The sequence below is a fragment of the Lepidothrix coronata genome, unplaced genomic scaffold (genome assembly GCF_001604755.1).
Source record: "Lepidothrix coronata isolate B3197 unplaced genomic scaffold, Lepidothrix_coronata-1.0 Scaffold24, whole genome shotgun sequence".
Taxonomy (NCBI): domain Eukaryota; kingdom Metazoa; phylum Chordata; class Aves; order Passeriformes; family Pipridae; genus Lepidothrix; species Lepidothrix coronata.
In genome coordinates this window covers 1,438,070-1,454,459 of record NW_016690204.1, presented here as the reverse complement: position 1 = coordinate 1,454,459, position 16,390 = coordinate 1,438,070, and the positions used below count along the sequence as shown (strand labels likewise).

The following is a 16,390-nucleotide window of genomic DNA, read 5'->3' as shown; positions in this document are numbered from 1 at the left end:
GAGAGCAAAAGATGAAGCGGAGAAGCAAAATGTTTGAATGTCTCCTCTCACCATGGGAAATACTCTGAGAAGAGCTTTTATCTTCCTGGTCCTAAACACAATTCCCAGGCAGCAAGAGAAAGGAGAAGAAAGGCCAAGCTTTTTCCAGATGAGCCTTGCTAAACTCCACTGGCTATGAATAAAAGCCCTGACAGCTCATCAGAGCTGCAAATCTGACTGCAGTCTGTAGAGAACATTCTTGGAAGGACGTGAACATGTCCCTGTCTTCAGGAACAGACATTTCTGTACACATGTAGGAAAGGAGAGACTGGAAACCCAACCAAAGCCCGCTTCTCTGGGAGATGCCTTCTGGAGAGCCACCTCCAGGAGAAACCCAGCACCAAGTGTCTTCCCAGTGCTTACTCCAAAGAGTTGCTTTTCCAGTATTTTTCTTTTTAAAGGCTCCTTGTTTCTGCTCAAGGTTCTGCGGTATCTTGGCCTGGATGTGACCGAGGAGAAGAAGAGGCAGTTGCGGCAGAGCCTGACCACGGACTCGCAGGGGACGGTGGCCTACGGAGGTGAGCGGGACCTGGGCTGGGTTTGGGGAGCTTTGCTGGCAGATAAGAAAGGAGAGAGGCAGCAGGTGAGACCCTGCCTGGGCACTGATGGAGCCTCAAAACAGTTAAGAAAAGTCACAAACACAAAAAAAGGCATTTGGTAGAATCACAGAGTGGTTTGGGTTGGAAGGGACCTTAAAGCCCATCTCATTCCACCCCCTGCCAAGGGCAGGGACACCTTCCACTAGACCAGGTTGCTCCAAGCCCTGTCCAACCTGGCCTTGGACACTTCCAGGGATGGGGCAGCCACAGCTTCTCTGGGCAACCTGTGCCAGGGCCTCACCACCCTCACAGTGAAGGATTTCTTCTTAACATCTAATCTAAACCTACTCTCTTTCAGTTTAAAGCCATTCCCCTTGTCCTATCAGATGTAAAATCAGACTAAAATAAAAGTTGCTGCAAGGGCTCACTTAAAATCCCAGCTTTCCTAGCAGGAGCTGACCAGAGGACACACAGAAAATAAAAGCCAGCTCTGCTTTCTGTGACCTGCCAGAGCATGTCTGACCCACAAAGTCTGCTCCCCAGAAGGTTCTTAGTAAAAATCCAAAGCCATCAGCAATGTCCCCACCAGACAGAACAGACACAAGGCAACTTGGACCAATGTTTTTGTGCAGAGCGGGGGCTGGGACACAAAACCACGTGAGGCCTGTGCAAACCTCATGAGGTTCAACAAGGCCAAGTGCAAGGTTCTGCACCTGGGTCAGGGCAATGCCAAGCACAAATCCAGGCTGGGCAGAGAACGGATGGAGAGCAGTTCTGGGAGAAGGATCTGGGGGTGCTGGTGGGTGAGGGGCTGGACATGCCCTGGCTGTGTGTGCTGGGATCCAGAAACCCCCCGTGCCCTGGGCTGATCCCACAGCGTGGGCAGCAGGGGAGGGGGAATTCTGCCCCTCTGCCCCCTCAGGTGAGACCCCCCTGCAGAGCTGCCTCAGGATATGGGGGAACCAACAGCACAAGGATGTGGAGCTGTTGGAGTGAGTGCAGAGGAGGCCACGGAGATGCTCCAAGGGCTGGAGCCCCTCTGCTCTGGAGCCAGGCTGGGAGCTGGGGGGGTTCACCTGGAGAAGAGAAGGCTCCAGGGAGACCTGAGAGCCCCTTCCAGGGCCTAAAGGGGCTCCAGGAGAGCTGGAGAGGGACTTGGGACAAGGACCTGGAGGGACAGGACAAGGAGGAATGGCTTCCCACTGCCAGAGGGCAGGGTTAGATGGGATATTGGGAAGGAATTGTTGGCTGTGAGGGTGGTGAGGCCCTGGCACAGGTTGCCCGGAGAAGCTGTGGCTGCCCCTGGATCCCTGGAAGTGTCCAAGGCCAGGTTGGACGGGGCTTGGAGCAACCTGGGCTAGTGGAAGGTGTCCCTGCCCATGGCAGGGGGTGGAATGGGATGATCTTTAAGGTCCCTTCCAGCCCAAGCCATTCCATGATTCTGTGATTCTGTGACTGGAGGCTCTGGGATTCAGGTGCCACCTCCCTGATGGCTCCCATCTGTCCCACACAGCCCCTCTTGTCGTGCTTTCTTTCACATCTGAAAGCAAAATGAATCTGGATTTTCAGACTTGTCAATTTAACACCTTTTCTAAGTGCTGAACTCACCGAGTTGACTTTTTGTTTAAATCAGCAACATGAGAAATGGCAGCAGGAGGCAGGTGCAGGTCAGGGAAATGTAGGTTTGGCTTAAAGTTTTAAAACTCCCAGAACCACAATCATGAAAATTCCCCTCTGAAAATGTCTGGGGTTTTTTGGGTTTTAAAAGTAGTTTTTTTCAATTGGATAAGAAACAAGAGTCTGATAAAGATTGCCAACAACTCATTTAAGCTTGATGGGATTGCTGAGGAACCCGGGAGTGTTAGAGAGGACTGTTTGGCATCTCCAAACCCTCTCTGATTGGCATCAGTGGTGCCCCAAAGTCAGTAGCATCTTCTCCTAACACAAAACACTTTTCTCTTTTAGCCTGGTAAAAACTCTTGTTTCTCACAGATGTTCTCCAAGCACTCAGGGATCTGATGCAGGAGGAGCTGGACGAGGCTGGTCTGGATTCCAACTCCATGCTCTTCACACAGCACGAAGTGGCCAATTTGCTGGATACATCAGCTTTTCACTCCCCGGTCAGTCAGTCCAAAGCTCTTCTTTGTGAAACCCATGGAATTCTGAGATGGGAAAAGCTAAATTGCCATTTTCTGATTGTCCTAGAGTTATAAAGAGAAGGCAGAACTATGCATTAATCATTTTGATTATAGGAAATTCTATAAAAGACCTCAAACTACTCATTTTTAATAAGGAAATAATAACATCTATGGGATAATATGAGGAAGCAGCTTGGCAGTGATGCAGAAGGAAAAATAGTCGTAATTAATCAATATTAGCTATTTTCATTTGGTTCACAAAATGAAAATTCACTCTAAGACAACTATTGAACAATGACAGGGATCAGAGAGTGAAATCCTGTGGCGTGAAAAAAACCCCTGGTGTTGAAATATTTAATGTGCATTTTTATCTTTTGCATAAAAACGCTGACTCCTTCTTGAAGTGGTTTGGATTGGATGTGTGATGAGTCTGTCCCTCTCCTTGCAGACCTTTGACTCTCTCAACTGCAATGGCAACGAGGACCTGGAGCAGCTGCAGCTGGAGATGACGGATCTGCGGCACGAAGTCCGACGGCTAAAGGTGGAGCAGCTTTCCTGGCTGGGGCCTTCTGTCGAGGTTGTCCACGGGGGTAATGGGGTGGCCTGTTCCTCTTGAGGAGTCGTCAGTTTGCATTCTGTGCATTCCTTGTCACAAAGGAGCCTCTCACCCTCTGCTCTCCTTAATTGCCTCTTTCTCACTCTCAACTTCAAACAAAACCTTATTTGTACTCAAAGTCTGCAGTCCCTTCTTAGAAGAATTAATATATTTAAAAATACCAAAGAGTGCCTCACGAGTCATTCAAGTCCATGATAAACAGAAGGAACCACCTGGGCTCCCACCCTCTCTTGGCTGCAGATCCCCAGTGAGGCTGTCAGCACCATGCTTGTGTCCAAGGGGGGTTCTGCAGACCTGCAGTTCACAGGCCAAAAAAGTTTTCCCTGTGACAGGGAGAGTGCACAGAACTCCCTCTGTAAAATAATATTCTGGTGGGTAGGGGCTACAAGACCAGGGCATTTTCTAGAGAACATCCTGTCACTTGTTGCTGCTAACCCAGTGAAAATATTTGCTGTAGTCTCTCCTGAAAGAGGTGGAGAACAGCAAGAAGTCAATGGAAGATGAGCTTCAGAGGCTGAACCAGGTTAGTGAAGGGGTTTCTGGGGCCCTTAGGATGAGTTTGGTGGCTGGCAGCTGAGGGGGATGTGGTGAGTTCACCAGAACTCCTCACTGCTTCCAGAAAGCTCTGGGGTTCCTCTCCGAGAACCGGACGCTGCACAACAAGCTGCAGATGGCCGAGGTGGTGCAGAGACAGGCCCACAGCGCCGAGCAGGACTACGAGGAAGTGATCCACTTGCTGGAAGCTGAAATTGCAGAACTGAAGATGCAGCTGGCAGGGAAGAAAGCAAAACACGTCTCTGAAATAGAGGTAATGCAAACCCCCAGCCTGGGAAAGCCCCACAACCTTACAGACCCTTCTGTGGGTTCAGAGAATCATGGAATGGTTTGGGCTGGAAGGAGCCTTGAAGCTCATCTCATTCCCCCCTGCCGTGGGCAGGGACACCTTCCACAAGACCAGGTTGCTCAGACCCCCATCTGACCTCGCCTTGAACACTTCCAGGGACAGGGCAGCCAGAACTAAGGTTCCCCTCCTTCTTTTTATACAGGAGAAAATGAAATAGCACATAGATCATTTGTTGTGTGTGACCCCAGGGCCAACATGCTCTCTGGGTCCGTGTTATAATTTGCATCATTCCCACTGTCCCTTCCCAAAGGACACTGCTTTTGTGTGTAGCAAATGTCATAAATTGGTGCTTCCAAAAGCCAAGGCTGCAGCATCACCACCACCTCTCTCTTCCTTCTGTGTCCCTGTGTCAGGAGGACATCCTGGAGCTGAAGAGGCAGCTGTCCCTGGCTGATGGCCAGTTACGGAAATCAGAAGTCTCCCGGAAGCGCCTGGAGATCTGCAATAGGAAACTGCTCCTGTTTGTGCAGGTGAGGTGTGGAGCCACCTCGGTGCTGTGCCATCCTGCAGCCTCCCACCTCAAGGGGGACTTTGCAAGTCCAATGAACTTCCTGCTCCATAAGCAAGAGGGTTTTTTTTTTCCTACCTCACCCTAAAAAGACACTGTCTGTTGGCTGAGGAACCAGGGGATGAACTCATATATCTTCACATCCCTAAGAGCGATGTCAGCTCTGTGGGGCAGGTTTTGCTGGTGGCTCTGCTCTCCCTGGCTCACCAGCCCCACCGGGATGTTCTGGTTGAGGCTGTTCCAGGAGCTCTGCTGTTGAAATCATCCCTGCAAACCTTCCCTGGGTAGAGCTGCTGGTTGCTTCTCTACAAACTTGAAGAGTGGTTTTGTTCTTCCAGTGCTTCCCCCCAACCCCAGATTTCCTGAAAAATCCCCCACACAATTGGTTTAGTCTTTTAATGGGCTGTTCTTCCACTTCCCTCACTGTACTGGGAATACCAGTGTGTGTAATCAGTAAACTGGCCAGTATGAGAGGCTCTAATACTCAGTGTATCTGCTGTGGCTTCTAGTGGTCTGTCCCAAGAGCTCTTCAAATCAAGAGGAAACAGTGGAGCAAAAGGCAATGTAGATGCTGTATCCTCTGCTCCAGAGAAGGAAGAATTAAAATGCCTCCAGACGGGCAGCACTACATGCTGGAGCCTGTGCAGTTTGGGGGCAGACTTTGGAAATGTATTTAACTTGACCCCAGGGTCAAACATCACAGGATTTTGAGCACTGGACCAAAATATCTCCCTTTTTCATCCACCCCTCAGTAGTGTCTGGGAAGTCATGACCCATGTATGTAATGAGAGCTTACACGTGCAGGTACAACCCAGAATCCAGGGATTGCTGACAGCAGTGATCAAGGCTTGCTGAAATATAGCCTGCAAAAATGTTCTTTGGAAGAGGATTTTTGTGTTGCATTTCATGTATTTTAGCACTGGCATTAAAATGCAGAATTCAGATGTGTCTGTGGATTTGCATAGGCTGCAAATGTTGCCTGAGCTGCAAAAGGCCTTGAGATATTCCCTTCAAGGGCAATGAATAAGCAGAAGCTGATTACTGTCATATTAAATCTGATCATCAGGAAAAACCCATGGGGTTTGTTCTCAGGAATTATTCAGTCCTACAAGTTTGAAATCTCTTTTTTTCTTTTTTTTCTTTCTTTTTTTTTTTTTTTTTTTTTTTTTTTTTTTTTTTTTTTTTTTTTTTTTTTTGTTGCATGGCAGAACGTTCACAAGGTCCTGAGCACACCCAGTCATTTACCAGATGAGAAAAGGTAGGAGATGGCTCCTGGGAATGGTGAACAGCAACATGAAATGTCCTTTTCTGACCTTTCTCAGGGGAAGGTGCTTCACATGTAACCTACCCAGAGTTTCTAAACACGCTTTGGAAGTGAAACTATGGGAGAAGGATGATCTGGGGGCTGCTGGTGGGTTGGTGCTGGGGGGGGTTGGCCTCTGTTCAGGCTTTTTTGGGGAGTGAGTTGCTGAAACACTGCTCTGGTTAAGTTGCTTTGTTAGCAGAGACCTTAAGAAGGTTGTTTCAGAATTTTGACCCACCTGCTTTTCCACACATAAACCAGGTTTTGTCTCCAGGAGCACATATCCTTATTTATCAGCAGTTACAGTAGATGAGTGTAAGCAAAGAGCTTCACATGGCTCTCAACTGCATGAATGGCTGCAGAAATAGATCTCAGGCTCCTGGACTCCCCCCCAGCCTGAACCTATGTCCTACCATGTGGGAATAAATGTATGACAACTCTCTGTGTGTTTTTAACAGATTAAATCATTGAAAGCTCACTGTCCATGGATAATGACCAGCCCCTTTAAAAAAAACATGTTTTAAGAAGGATGGAGAACAGTTTTTAAGTGTCCAGGATGGTTATTTCTAATGTAATGAGGGGAAAATACTTTAGAGAAATTCTAAAGAATACTTTGATATCTGTCTGTAACAAAACAGTGCAAGTCTGTCTAACAGAGAGTCTCCCATGCTGCTGAGGGGTTGAGATGCAATCCCCCCTGAACACCCAGAATTTATGTAGCACATCCCTCATGAGAGGCTGGCCAGGATTTTCAATGACCCTTCCATGACAGAAGTATTGATGGCACTTTCCATATTTATAAGCGTCAACAATGCAACAGAAGAGGATAAAACAGACGCAGTCTCAGACACATCTCTTCCATCTTCAGATCTTGTTGACCTCTTGCTGTCAGAAGCTAAAGAACTGTTAGCACCAATCCTCTCCAGCAAGGATGGTAAGCACTAAATTCACTGGAGAAACCTGAATCCAAGCAGGTCTCAGGGATGTCTGTCAGTGTCAGGGACAGTTTGCACCACGTTCCACAACTCTTGCCATACCTCCCATACATGTACCTGATTGTCTCATGCAAACAGAGATGGAATTGCCCTCCCTGTATCCATGTGACTCATCTCGGAATCTGAAATGCAGACTTGCAGGGTAAGGAGTCAAAGGTGCCACTTGTGCTCAAGCCCACAGGAAAGTGAAAAAAAAATATCAGGAAGGAGGGTGGTTTCACAGAATCATAGAAATGCTGGTTGGAAGGGACTGCTGGAGATCAGGAGTCAAATCTTCTGCCCCAGGTAGGACCACCCCACTAGATGGGATCTGCAGTGGTTTAGCCAGCTTTAGTTCAGCCTCCCAGGGTGTTGATCCACAGCCTTCCAGGATGATGTGTTCCTTCACTGAGGAAGGTTTTCCCAGCACCCAGCCTGAACTGCCCCAGGGCAGAATGTGGCCACTGCCCCCAGTTACAGTGTCTGCACTGCCAAGAACAGCTTGGCTCCAGCATCCTTCTCACTGCCCCTGCAGAGGCAGTGCTGTGGCCTCTCGGCCTCCTCTTTGCCAGGTTAGACACACCCAGCTCCCTCAGCCCTCCCCAGCCTCTCCTTGCAGGTAATGAGCCCTGGGGCTCCCACTGCTGGACCCCATCCAGTTTTCCAATAGCTTTGAACTAGGGATCCAACCCTTCCTTGTGCCATCCAGGTCTGGTTGCAGCGATGCTGAGCAGAGGGAACAGTCAGCTCCCCATTTCCTTGGCGTAGAAACCAGGCACACTGATGAGAAAATCAGAGAAAAGCCATCCAGCTCCATGGGAGTCTGGATTAACTTCCCTAGACTGGGACTCTGAGCTAGTCCATGAGCCATAAACAATTCTTGGCAGCAGTTATTTGGCCCCACTTGTCTCCTTCCACACCAAATGAGTTTCTGATCTCCTCTGTGTCATGACCAGGTGAGCAAACAGCCCCAAACAGGTGCCCAGTCTTTGCTCTTTGATGCTCTTCACCAACTCAACGTGGCCATGGCCCAGCACTGGATTTCTCTCAGGGAAATAATTGTAGCCTTTCAGGAGCACCTCTGACATATGAGTGTGTCAGCATTTTCTGAGTTCCTGCCTCATTTAAAGGGGAATTATCATAATGTAGCAGCACACTGGGCATGCTTTCTAACCCTTCACTTACACTTGGCTGTGTGCTTCCATTTGCAGCTCTGCCATGGGACAAGGACCAGTGCCTGCCTGCTGAAGGAATCCCAAATTACAAGGAGTAGGTGTCAGAACCCTGGTCTGTAATTTTGACAACGCACATACTAAAAATTCCTGTTTTGTTTGTTCGGTTTTTAAATCAAAACTGTTGCTTGACAACTTTTGATCAGATAGAGGCCTCCAGATGCCATGTCAGAGAAATACATCCCTTTCTAGACAGCAAGAGACTTCCTGCCCTGTACAGTGAAGGATGCTGTGAATTCCTGGATCTCTCTTTTGTTTTCTAAAATGTTGTTATTCCTTCAGGCCAGATGGGGATTTGTGGCTCTGTGGCTTGTCTAGCTGGCATTTTTATAGTGCATGAGGGAAAAATCATCACTGAACGTGTTAATCTTTTATGCTATGGTATCAGGATGCTGTCAAGCCCTGGCCAAGGAGAGCAGGATGACATGGTTTTGTTTGAACCTTAAATTTCCCTAAAACCTCTTAAATGGCTTATATTTAACAGAGCTGTATCCTAAAGTTATCTGCTGAAAGGGCACTTTAAGACCTAAATGTCTCCTACTACTGTCTGAGCTGATCACCTTAGCTCAAACTGAAGACTTGCCAGCACAGTTCTTCAGTTAGGTACAAAATAGACATTTGAAAACCACAATTTCAAGGTTATAAAAAGCATTTTCAGACAAGACAGATGGCCAGCACAGACCACTAGCCAGGCAAGATCCGTGGCCTCCTCTTCTTTCCCAAGTAACCAGTGCTGTCTTCGCATTGTCCTCTGTGTCCTCCTCCCAGACCACCTAACCCCTATTTCTCCTCTTCAGCCACCTCCATCAGAAGACCACGTGGCCCCCTCCTGCGAGCCAGACCAAGAGTGATGAACCACAGCCACCGAGTCCAGCGGAGCTGCCGAAGAAGCCGACATAAATGTCCCACAGCTTGGTCGTGCTCACACCACAGGTGCTGCTGCGCTGGGAGATGGGAAGGACACCCCATGGGCACCTCTCCAGGCAAAGCAGACTGAGAACAAGCTTCCTGACATGAGATTAACTCTTCCTCACTCTCCAAGACTTTTTCAGCGACCTCCCCTGCGCGTCTACCTCCGAGTTATCATACAAGGCTATTTGCTCACGGTTCTGCAGCTTTATAGGAAAAGTATTCTCAAGAGGCTCCAGGGGCCTGGATTTCAGTGGCAGCCTTTTAGAGCTTGTATTCTGGGTAGTAAGAGGAGCATGAACTCTCCTGAGGGACTCAGGGGTCTCCAACAGACTCCTTTTGGTATTTCAGATGGAAAACCAAAGTCTATTTAGTGACTGTAATCAAAGCAGCTTAATCTGTAGCGTCCTAGCTGTCTTGGGATAGGTACTGCTCTTTTTATTCTTTTTGTATAGCTTATCCCATCTGCAATGCTTGAAGAGGAAAGCACCATCTCAGCCAGTTGTTGGACCAAGAGCGCAGAGATATCCAGCGGGACGGTCCAGTGACAACGGACACCGTCCCGGAATGTGAGAGGGGACATCGTGGACATAGTGAACATAGCTCAGTAAAGGTCCACGGTGTCACTGAGAAATGAGATACACATGATGCAAGACTGCACTGTGAGAGGGCAGTTAATGGGGCACAGATCTGAGATGAACGGAAAATAAAATGGAAACACTTCTCAAAGGTGTTTGCTCTCTGGGCTGTGATTGCAGTGGTTGTGTTCAGAGTCTCTGAGACAAAGACACAGCCTGAGTCCATTTTTCCTCCCTCTGATTTTGGCAGCTCCTAGTGAGATGCATTGAGAAGCTGCAGGGAAATGGGGTGCAATCTGGCTTTTACAAATAATTTGTTAAGATTACTTCAAATCTCCTTTGTGGGGGTTCAAAGCATGTGGATCCTTTATAGCCTAAATTAAAGGCTTAGGAAAAATCATGACCCTCACCAGTATCTACTGCACTTGGGGATATCACTGCACTGCTAAACCAGTAAGTGTGTGATGGAATATATCCCATAAATAACCAGTCTGAAATGTTGGTTAAACTTAATTTCATAGCTTAAAGCAAATAAATCTTGTGAATCCATGCCTTGGGATATAATTTAAAGGACTTCTTTCAAAAGGACACATAATTCTTTGGACCACTCACAAGGAATATTCCCAGGGAGAAGATACTTTCAAAAAATATTCATCTTGGGATACCTTATGTTTAATAACTCATTCCCCAGTGCTCTCTGCTTCGATGGAATGATAGTAAATACTGGTGTTACCTGTGGGTTTGGCCCTATGGCTTTGTTCTCACCCCCTGTGTTATGCAGACAGGTAAGAGGTGCACAGAGCAAAATCTAGTCTCACCAGTTTGGTGTACCCTGACTCCAGAAAAACACCTCGAGTTCCCCTGGGGCAGATCCCAATGTGCTCCTGGCAGTGTGTCTTCAAAAGCATTTAGCCGGGAGCTGCATCCTGGGAGATGTCTCTGGCCACTGCTCGCCCTCGGCAGGGAACAGCGCCAACAAGATTTTGGGAAGTAGCAGGGCTGTGCTGTGTCATTCCGTCCACCCAACGGCACTTGAGACACTTGGTAGAAAAGGGAGGAGTTATGAGGGAAACAGAACTGTTCAGGTTGAACTTAAATCTTGCGGAAATGAACAGAAGTTGTAATACCAACTGTGAGAATCATGGAATTTTCTCAAAATACAATTATTGAACTCCACCTCCCTGAGTGCTGGAAAGGCACAGCCCAGTCCCGTCCCAGCAGGGACCAGTTACATGATGCAAAAGAGAATATCCTTGACGCTGCTTCCATAGTCAAGTGATCTGCATTTGAACGTCCCAAGAAAGAAGACTTTGTATCAAAGCATCCCAGTGGGTGAGGGCTTGGATGAGACAGGCACCATGCAGGTGGTGCTGGCACCTGGCAAGGGGTGAAAACAACAGGATGCTGCCCCAAGGCCGCTGGCTTTGGGGTCTCCTGAGGAGTCTGTCAGCAAAGGAGCCAGGAAGAAATTAACCTTTTCAAAAGCCCTGACAGTTCTGTGCTCTCTGGAAAAGAAATCCTCCATGTTCCCATCAGCCACTGGAGACCCTCGTGTGGAGTGAGGATCAAGCACTGTGTGCTTTCCAAAGCTTTCATATTTCTTATCTGGTTTCCAATATTTTCTTTGAATTTATCGTGTTCCTTTTGCCTTTGCTTCGAGCACAGAAAACTTTCTGCTCTCTATTAATAGCGTTGTTACCAACCACTACCTTCGCAGAGCAATGCTCAGAGCTAAGCTCTGCTGAGCACTCTGCTCCTGGAGGTGATGCTGATTCCAGTGACCCAGAATAACAAACCTGTGTCATGCTTTACTCGCAGGCAAGTGGAATTAGGCAGAACTCAAGGCTGACACAAGGCTGTGAGGACACAGAGCTACCAAGAGGCAAAAGGGGAAACACTAAAGGAACAAACAGCACGCGAGGAGAAGTCACAGATCACGTCACTGAACAGGATGTGTTTTATTTACACAGGGCCTGTCTAGCACTGCAAGGGACCTGAATTCTGAATTCATTTGCAATATTTTAGCTTGCTTGTAAGGCTGTGGAGATGTGCTGCTGTCGCAATGTGCTGTGTTTGTCTCAGAGTATCTGTCTCAGAGGGTCCCAGCGTGACTGCACAGAAATGAGGAGGAGTATTTGTGATAAAAACGAGTCCTGCATGGTATCAGATCATCCTGAGTGGCCTCCCAGTACCTGAAGGGAGCCTACAGGAAAGATGCAGAGGGATTTTTCACAAGAGTATGTAGTGACAGGACAAGGGGGAATGGATTAAAACTGAAAGAGAGAAGGGTTAGATGGGATATTGGGAAGAAATTCTTCCCTGTGAGGGTGGGGAGGCCCTGGCACAGGTTGCCCAGAGAAGCTGTGGCTGCCCCATCCCTGGGAGTGTCCAAGGCCAGGTTGGATGGGGCTTGGAGCAACCTGGGCTAGTGGAAGGTGTCCCTGCCCACGGCAGAGGGTGGAACTGGATGATCTTTAAGGTCCCTTCCAACACAAACAATTCTGGGACTCTATGATAAGATGGAAAATGGCAAATATTTTGTGATCTATGTGAGAAAATGCAGAGTCCCCGTAAACAGAAATAACCAAGCATGTTCAACACATCCCATGTGATAAACTCATAAAGATGCATTTAAAGAGCATCAGCAGGGTCAGATGTTGAGCTGGAAGATTTGGGGGTTAACCATCAGTGATGTGATGGGTTTATTTTGTATTTTTCTTATGCAAAGAGAAATTCAGTTCTTAACTATTGGTGGGTTGCAGGTTGGGGGACCTCTCTTCCTCACACAATAAACCAAAACAAGATTCGGGTATCTGTTTTAACAGCTGCAAAAAAGTGAAGGAGGAGCAGGGAGTCACCTCAGGATGTGTTGAAAGGTGAATGTAGCAGAGGACCATTAACACACTGTTTATCCGCAGTCCCGTGGGCAAGGTAACCCAATCTGCTCTAAATGTGCTGGGCTTGAGCTCCTTAGGTCTCCAGTTTCGTCCCAATCAGTGATCTCTGCCATCTCACTGTGTGACCTTGGGCAGTTCACTTCAGCCCTGTTTTGCACCAGAAAATAAATGGGACTGAGAGTATCAGGGGAAGACAAAGCCCTGGGGACCCATAGGATGTGAGGGGACAAGAGGCACAAGAGGATCTGTGAGTGGTGTGGGATCAGGTACTGCTGATCTGTGTTTTCAGAGAAGAAAGTGAAGAAAGCCTCAATATTTCAACTTTTGCTGGCTCTCAAAACAACAGATCCAACTTTTGCTTAGCTTTGGTGAAACAGAGCGAAGTTAAGTGCTAAAGGTTTCTCTAGAGAGGTGTGAAGGTGAAATCCATCCCTGAACACTGCAGTGGAGTGGGCTGGTGTGTGTACTCCCAACGCTGGAGCTCCAGAGTCTCCTCTTTCTCCCAGCTCCACTCAGTGACACCTGGACTGAAGCCCAGCTTTAGAGAGTGGGAATCCACTTCCACGCTGCTTTAAAGATGGCTCTAAAAAGCAGGTGAACTCAGCTGCTGAATTTTTAAAGAGGCTCTTTAATGATTTAACAGTGCTGATTTTCTCAGGGTTGTTGAACACGTGTGAAAGGGGCTGGAAAGCACCTCCTCAGTGTGATGATGCAGGAAGGGCCGGGCTGGTGGTGTGATACTGCCTTTCCTCTTCTGCTTTTCCTCAGGGGTCGGGGGGCTCTTTCTCCTGCTCAGGGCCGAGTCTGCCCCAGCACCTCCATGACAGACCACACAGTTTTCTGGCCTCACTGACTGCAGCGTTGCCCCAAACCTCCTCTGCAGCTTCTTCCGGGGTTTTCATAATAATATAATTAGGAATTACAACACCATGAACAATCCCTACAAGTTTTCTCTGCATGTGATGTACCGACTTGCTTGAATTTTTTAAATTTATGCCAACAGATGAGGTATAAATGCTTAGACAAAGAGAGTTTGCGGTGAAAAGCCCTTGGTAATGGGGGAAGTGAAGACTGAATGATATCTCCAGACCAGATGTCCTTCCTGGAAGACCTTCTCCTTTCTAACTGCAGGACTGGCAGCAGTTCCTGGGCTGGGCTGCTGTGGGGTGAGAACTTCTTTCTGAGCAGCTCCCATGAGAAATACTGAGGGTCAGTGCCAGCCCTTGAGGCAAGAACCCAGTCCTGGTAGGGGGAAGGACAGCCAGAGACTTCAAGGCCCTTGGGAATGCTGTGGAAAGTTGGCTTTGCATCAGGGAAAAAGGTGACTGACACTGGAAGATGCCAAGGTGACCTTTTGGCAGCAGGAGAAAATAAATGTTGGAAAATGGGAATTACAGTCAGGGCTGCCCAGCAGAGAAAAGGACAGGATGGGACTCATCAAAATCTCATCCAGTTTTTATGACTAGAACAAAAGGAAAACTACCACAACTAAGGCACAAAGTGGTTATGGGTTGGTGTAAGTTTTGGAGCAAGAGGATGGAAATAATGGGGGGTTTCCTCCTGTTTTCTCTGAGAAAATTTACAGTGAAAAAGAAACGGGAGAGAAATATATCATCTTTGGAAAAAAAAGTTCCATTCTGAATGGGAAATTCAGAACATTTATCAATAAATATATTTATATATTCAGAATGTTTATGTATAAAGTAAACGTAGATGTTGCAGGTCTGGGGTAACTTTGTGGTTTTTAATGCCCAGCTGTTGTGCAAAGGCCTTTAGGAAAAGTGCTCTGAGTCCACAGGCTGCAGCTTTGGGAGCTTTGACGGTCTGTGAGTTCATTGTTTTCAGAGCAGTGTCAGGGCTAGGCTCCTCAGTCTGAGATAGCAGAACATTTCAGGAAATGCTGCTGATCAGAAATAGAACCACAGCTTCCTGAAATGCCCCCAGATAAGGGGATGCTCTACAGCTGGAAGTGATAAGGAGATAGGAAAAGACAAAGCAGCAGTAACTGTCATTTACTTCAATAACATGAGGCAAAGTAGCACCTGGTTCCTAGGGAGATCCTGAAAGGAGGCTTTGAAGGTACAAAACACACACAAGCTGGTCTCCCTCTCCTTCCCCACTCTTAGTGCCACATGCCCCTCCTGTGCCTGCCCAGCAGCTCTCTCTGCCACCCCAAAGTTCTCCAGCCTGGGCATCGTTTCCTCCACAGAGCCATGTCCTTAAGGGTCATCCCTGGATGGTAACAACTCTCTGCCACAGCCTCTTTCCCCAGCACATGCCTTGACAAACAGGGTCCACTCACCATGTGCCCCCAAGCACAGGGCAAGGACAATGTCCCCAAGGCTCATGAGCCAACGTACAGATTTTCAGAGATGGTGAGAGAGGAGGAGGCTGAGAAGTGAGGATGCATCCCAGTGTCCTTCTCTACATCCCTCCCCCTTGTACCTCGTTGGAGATTTGAGTTATGGGAATCTTTGCAGAAAGTGTGAGTTTATAGTCACGTAATAAATCAAACAATACACTGCACTGATGGCATTAAGGGCTGAGGTGAGCAGCATCTTTGTTCATGAAGGGCTGATTGTGATTAGTGGGATTAGGTCCTGTTTGGGAGCTGTGGCTCTGCCTCCTCTGACCTGAGCAGGTTCCTCCTCAAGGGCAGGTGCCAGTTTGGGAAGAACCACAGAATCATGGAATATGCCGAGTTGGAAGGGACCCACAAGGATCATTGAGTCCAACCTCTGGGCCTGCCCAGGACACTCCAACAATCCCGCCCTGTCCATGAAAGCATTATCTAAGTGCTCCTTGAGCTCTGGCAGCCTTGGGGCCTTGACCACTCTGCAGGATGGGGTGAGCTCATCACACTCCCTCTCGTTATTCTTCCTCTCTGCTCTTACAAGACCCCATTTGGACACATGTCCAGGTCTGGGGTCCTCAGCACAGGAAGCTGCTGGAGCGAGTCCAGAGGAGCTCACGGAGATTCTCCAAGGGCTGGAGCATCTGGAGCCAGGCTGGGAGAGCTGGGGGGGTTCACCTGGAGAAGAGAAGGCTCCAGGGAGACCTGAGAGCCCCTTCCAGGGCCTAAAGGGGCTCCAGGAGAGCTGGAGAGGGACTTGGGACAAGGGCCTGGAGGAACAGGCCAAGGGGGAATGGCTTCCCACTGCCAGAGGGCAGGGTTAGATGGGATATTAGGAAGGAATTCTCCCCTGGCACAGGGTCCCCGCTCCCCCCTCACGGCCGGACCCGCCCGCGCCTCACGGGCAAGGCGGGGGGAGGGGCGGGGGAGGGGCGCGCACGTGCGCGGGGGCGGGGCCTCCCCGCGCCCCCCCCGCAGCACAATGGACAGCGCCCGGCGGGGGCGGGGCAGGGGGCGGGGCCTGTGGGGGGCGGGGCCGGGGCGGGCGGGGCCGAGGGAGCCGCGGGAGCGGGACCGGCCGGGCTGGGGCGGCACCGCCGTGAGGGAGCGGGACCGGGCGAGGAGGGAGGTATGGGATGTGGGGCATGGATATGGGGTATGGGAGATGGGAATGGATATGGGGTGTGGGATATGGGGTATGGGATATAGGGTGTGGGATGTGGGATATGGGGTATGGGATATAGCGTGTGGAGTATGGGATATAGGATATAGGGTGTGGGATGTGGGGTATGGGATATAGCGTGTGGAGTATGGGATATAGGATATAGGGTGTGGGATGTGGGGTATGGGGTATAGCGTGTGGAGTATGGGATATAGGATATAGGGTGTGGGATGTGGGG

The 16,390-nt window shown here is 48.9% G+C and overlaps 2 protein-coding genes across 2 annotated transcripts in view; both read left to right on the top strand.

The window, feature by feature from the left end:
- The window catches only part of LOC108494336 (syntaxin-binding protein 4-like), a 38,748-nt gene extending 28,401 nt beyond the window's left edge, over positions 1-10,347 (top strand). Inside the window, exons 13-22 of the mRNA XM_017808727.1 lie at positions 461-557; positions 2,571-2,698; positions 3,165-3,257; positions 3,790-3,855; positions 3,952-4,140; positions 4,590-4,706; positions 5,953-6,002; positions 6,851-6,981; positions 8,233-8,290; positions 9,051-10,347. Of these exons, the coding sequence (XP_017664216.1) occupies positions 461-557; positions 2,571-2,698; positions 3,165-3,257; positions 3,790-3,855; positions 3,952-4,140; positions 4,590-4,706; positions 5,953-6,002; positions 6,851-6,981; positions 8,233-8,290; positions 9,051-9,153 (1,032 nt within the window). The 3' untranslated portion in view covers positions 9,154-10,347. The remainder of the gene's footprint in view (positions 1-460; positions 558-2,570; positions 2,699-3,164; positions 3,258-3,789; positions 3,856-3,951; positions 4,141-4,589; positions 4,707-5,952; positions 6,003-6,850; positions 6,982-8,232; positions 8,291-9,050) is intronic.
- Positions 10,348-16,047: 5,700 nt separating this feature from the next.
- The window catches only part of SEC14L5 (SEC14 like lipid binding 5), a 39,709-nt gene continuing 39,366 nt past the window's right edge, over positions 16,048-16,390 (top strand). Inside the window, exon 1 of the mRNA XM_017808730.1 lies at positions 16,048-16,119. The gene's annotated coding sequence lies outside the window, so the exon portion shown is untranslated. The remainder of the gene's footprint in view (positions 16,120-16,390) is intronic.